This window comes from Sinocyclocheilus anshuiensis, unplaced genomic scaffold, assembly GCF_001515605.1.
Source record: "Sinocyclocheilus anshuiensis isolate Anshui unplaced genomic scaffold, SAMN03320099.WGS_v1.1 scaffold1809, whole genome shotgun sequence".
Lineage (NCBI taxonomy): Eukaryota > Metazoa > Chordata > Actinopteri > Cypriniformes > Cyprinidae > Sinocyclocheilus > Sinocyclocheilus anshuiensis.
The window spans coordinates 269842-274345 of record NW_015538093.1 but is presented as its reverse complement, the minus strand read 5'-3'; the positions used below and the strand labels follow the sequence as shown (position 1 = coordinate 274345).

The 4504-nt window shown below is 38.3% G+C and overlaps 1 protein-coding gene across 4 annotated transcripts in view; it reads left to right on the top strand.

Annotated features, from left to right (window-relative positions):
- The window catches only part of cdk2 (cyclin dependent kinase 2), a 45611-nt gene that overhangs the window by 36401 nt on the left and 4706 nt on the right, over nucleotides 1-4504 (top strand). For all 4 annotated transcript variants that reach the window (XM_016479696.1, XM_016479695.1, XM_016479697.1 and 1 more), the window contains exons 6-7: nucleotides 3623-3724; nucleotides 3828-4031. In XM_016479696.1, coding sequence (XP_016335182.1) covers nucleotides 3623-3724; nucleotides 3828-4031 — 306 coding nt within the window. The remainder of the gene's footprint in view (nucleotides 1-3622; nucleotides 3725-3827; nucleotides 4032-4504) is intronic.

Genomic DNA, 4504 nt, shown 5'->3' with positions numbered 1-4504 from the left:
CTCTCGTCATCTGAAACAACGAGATATAAACATTGTATTCGGGTTAACTGCTGTATCTCTCCCCTTCTCTCGCATTCACTGATCCACCACACTAACGTTACTTAAGTTATTAGCTAGTTATGTTGGCTTGAGAAAGCCAACATACTGTTAAACTATTTAAACTTATTATTCGTAGGGCTTGTAGGGCTTTAATGCTACAGGCACCAAACTCGTCAGAGACCTTGGACCTCTAGAGAGACTGTAGTTTCTATCTTTTCTAACTGATGAGACAAAGTTTTTTATAAATAATTATCAAAAATCAAAGATTTCCCATAGACTTGCATTGACTGAGCAAAAATGCCCTCTCTAGAGGACAACTGCAGTCCACGAGAGGGAGCCACAGGATAAGAAATCTTTCAAATCCCCTCATTTACTTTCGTTTTCAGACAGTTAAATTTACAAAGAATTTGAGTTAACAAATCTTTAGCCATCCACTAGGGGGCAATCTGACTCCCACTGCTAGTCGACAGTTAGAGCAGAGTTTGCTCGAGTATCAGTTACGCTCAAGTCTGCGGTTTTCCCGCGGAATTGGGCTACTTTAACACTTGCCGCGTTTGGTAGTTTTGGGCGAGTTTTGAGTATCAATTAGGAGGGTTTTGTTGTGAAAACCTGGCAACCCTGGTCACGTTTATTGACAGTGTACGATGATTTACGATTAGCCGTGTCGAAATCCAACCACGGATTGGCATGTTGTTATCTGAGGAACAGGCTCAGCCATCACATTGAATCAGATAAACTGGTTATATATTTATGTTTCAGTATAATTACGCACGCTATACCAGGGGAGGTTCTAAACCCTTTTTAGGTGGGTTTCATCCCCCTACCTGTCACCTTAGCCCCCCTAAACTATCTTAACGATCAGGCCAGTGCTGCTTCCTAGAGAAAGTTTTTCATTCTCACGTGTTTTAAGTCTTGTCGGTTTAAACATTCAAGTAATTTTAAGCCATTTAAGCCCAAGACATCTCAATGCGGTACTCACGTACTGTGATCGAGCGTTTCTATGCGCACCGCTCACACACCTGAAGTGCACAAACAGATAGCCTTCTCACAGCAGGTGAATACCAATTGGGGGGTGTTGGATGTTGGGGGGGCGCGAGTGAATCTTAATTACTTTCGTTAACATTTTTGATCATGACCAGGTCAGGTAGTGACTATATGATGTCCAGAGGCCAATGTGAAAGATGCTCAGGACAGTTGACTGATCTGTCACTGCTCTGATGGGCCACTGGTGCATCCTCACGAAACAATCATTTGCACGTTTTTTTAAGCCTTGCCAATTAAAACATTCAAGCGATTCATGTCATCTGATGAAGCTGAAGCATCAGCAGCTTCAGGGGCAGGCTTATAAAAACACTGAAAGAGTGTAGTTTGAGTTTGCTTTCGTTTAATTTCTCCTTTAGTGATTCACATTCAAACAAAAGTTGCGCAATAATAGCACTGGTCATCAACAGAAACACAGCATGATTTTCAAAAAGTAGGTGCTTCGCAACATGGACGGGGTGAATTTATGAATGAACGTGTGAAAGTTCTGTTACAAAACGATGTTGTTACGTATCCTCGTGCTTTAAGTGGGTATACAAAATCCTTGACCTTTCCTAGTGTGTATACGGCGTATACCTGCGTATCACGTAGACTACACCACTGAATGGAACGATAAAATAACGTTATTAACCGGTAAATGGTCATTTCAAATTTTTGATTCTGTTCAGAACTATACAATTTTATTTTGTTTCTGGTTCTGTTCCTGTCAAAATTTCATTCTTTTCCAGTTTTCGTTCTCGTTCCTCTTGAACCGTGTCAGAGCCCTGGGTTTGTTGTATGATTAACATTAATGCACAGACAACAGCAGGTGTTTATAGGCTGCTGTCCGTTTTAAGACCTGTGACCTGTGCATAACGAAATACAAACTATTATTAGCAAAAAACAAACAAAAAAGTCCTACAAATTATTGAAAATAATTAAACTGTCAGTAATAAAAAGGAAAAGGACAAATACCATAGAACAAAAAAGATACAGATGAAAAACGTTTTTTTAATGCAAGTCTAATGTATTCAGTTAACAGCTACTACAGAAATTGAATAATGTAAAATAAAACAGCATAGTCTTCACTGTAATAATTAAACTTCCTTTGTTTCTTATTAAAGATTCAGTCCTTCAGTCTAGAGCAGCGAGTGATTTTTGTCTTTTGTTGTTTGATTAATATTAAGCACACAGTCAGAAGCAGGAATAGCCCACTGTCACTTTAAGAGCTAATTTACTGTTACACATGTATTTTCATTCTCATCTGTTAATGTTCATTTATTACATAACCAACAAGGGTTTACATGAATAATCACTAAGCGACACATTTTGACACATTTTTGCATGTATTTGATGTTTAGGTGCGCACCTTGAGCTAAAAGATGACTTTACATGTCCGTGTTCTGTTCCGTCTCTGAGTGCATACACAGAAATTCTACTGAGGAACAGCGCAAGTTCTCTTTGGCACTTTTAAAAACATGAATAAAGCTAATCAACTTTAACAATTCAACCACGTCCCATTTTGCAAAAGTCACGTCACGTTACGAGATTTTGCTGATTTGCACGTGAAATAATTGTTTTAACTCGATTATTGTAGTTTCATAATCGTTGGAGGCTGAAATCGAAACCAAAACCGTATTTCGACTAATTGCACAGCCCTAGTTTATCCTATCATAGTTAACTTCTGAGCTGTTTTTGTATAATTCACATCTGTACAATGTACATCTGATTATTCACTAAACTTCCAATCATTGTAATTTCACTCTATTTTGTCATGCCTGGAGTCCCGGGTTATTTATTTGATGATTGAATAAGCTCTTGAATAGGCAGGAAGTTGCAACATGTGATCTACACAGAAAAATGAAGTAGTTTTATAATTGGTATAGTTTATTCAAATCTTCCTCGCCCTTTGAAAGCACAGACTGACATCAATCTGCCGCATTCAGAAGCCAAGAGTAAAAATCTATTTGGCCTGTTGGTGAGATTAGCTAGACAACACAAAATTTAATCTGACTATACTTTATTGTAGTTTCATTATTAGTTCAAATTCATTTGATTCATAGTTTGAAATAAAACAACTTTTCATAGTTTGTATAGGCACAACTGAATTTATCCAATAGCACCATCTAGTGTCCAAGCAGCATGCTTTCAAATATCTGTATCTCCTAACAATATAAATATTCAGCACATATTTGCATGAATTGTAAAAACGCAAATACTACAGTGATCAAACATTTTGGTTAAAGAATTATTTTTAAGAAGTGTGTGTAAAATATGACCCCCCCCACCTCACCTCTTCTCAAATAAAAAAGGGGCAAAGTCCCCCATCATGTTTGCTTGCTTGAAGCAACAGAGTACTTTTTAGAATTAAAATTTCATACTAAAATCCTTCATAACTCTTATATCTTGTAGGTGTAAAATTCAATTGTTAATTGATAATTAATAGCTATTGCTAACCAATTTTGTGTGTGGATGACCATGCAAACAAGCTACCAGCAAAGACCCTGCAGATGATATGCAGAATTGATCTTTAACAGTTGCAATTTTGTCTTTTTTTCCATAGGTTGTAACTTTGTGGTACAGAGCTCCAGAGATTCTCCTGGGATGTAAATATTATTCTACAGCTGTTGACATCTGGAGTTTGGGCTGTATCTCTGCAGAAATGGTATTTTTATTTTATTATTTTTTTTTAATGTACATGTCATCTTGCTTTTATTGATTGCATATGTTCTTTTACTTTTGACACACTTTCTGGCTTTTCATACCAGATCACTCGGAGGGCTTTGTTTCCTGGAGACTCTGAAATAGACCAGCTCTTTCGGATATTTCGGACACTTGGCACTCCGGATGAATCTATATGGCCTGGAGTCACCTCAATGCCAGACTACAAACCCTCCTTTCCCAAGTGGGCACGACAGGACCTGCCTAAAGTGGTGCCACCGCTGGATGAAGATGGCAGAGACCTTCTTGGGGTAAGAGGACAACAAAGTTTATCTAGTATCATTCGATGTTGAACAGCCTCAATATTTCAAGTCTAAAATTTTTACTTCCGAATGCTGAGCAGGGATTGCCTTGTGAGTCAAAGTGCTCAGGTTAAACTGCAGTACATTGCAGTTTTGCACCAATCTGGATTGGACACCGTTTTTCATCTAGTCTTGTTGGAGACTTTTAATATTGTTGTTTTTCTTTCACTGTAGTGCTTATGACCAAACTGAATGCGCAGCTTCTCTGCCGCTCACTGCACAGATCAGACGCCGAGAGAGGTGACACTTCTCTGGGAAAGTTAGACCTCGCGTTCGCGGGACAGCACAGGCGAAATCTTACAACTGAACCATAGCTAAGGTTTATCCGAAAAAAGTCGCTAGGTTTGTCAGTATGAATATTCTATGGAAAAAAGCCGCTAAAAGGGTCTGAAAGTTGCTAAATCTAGTGCTAAAGTCACGCT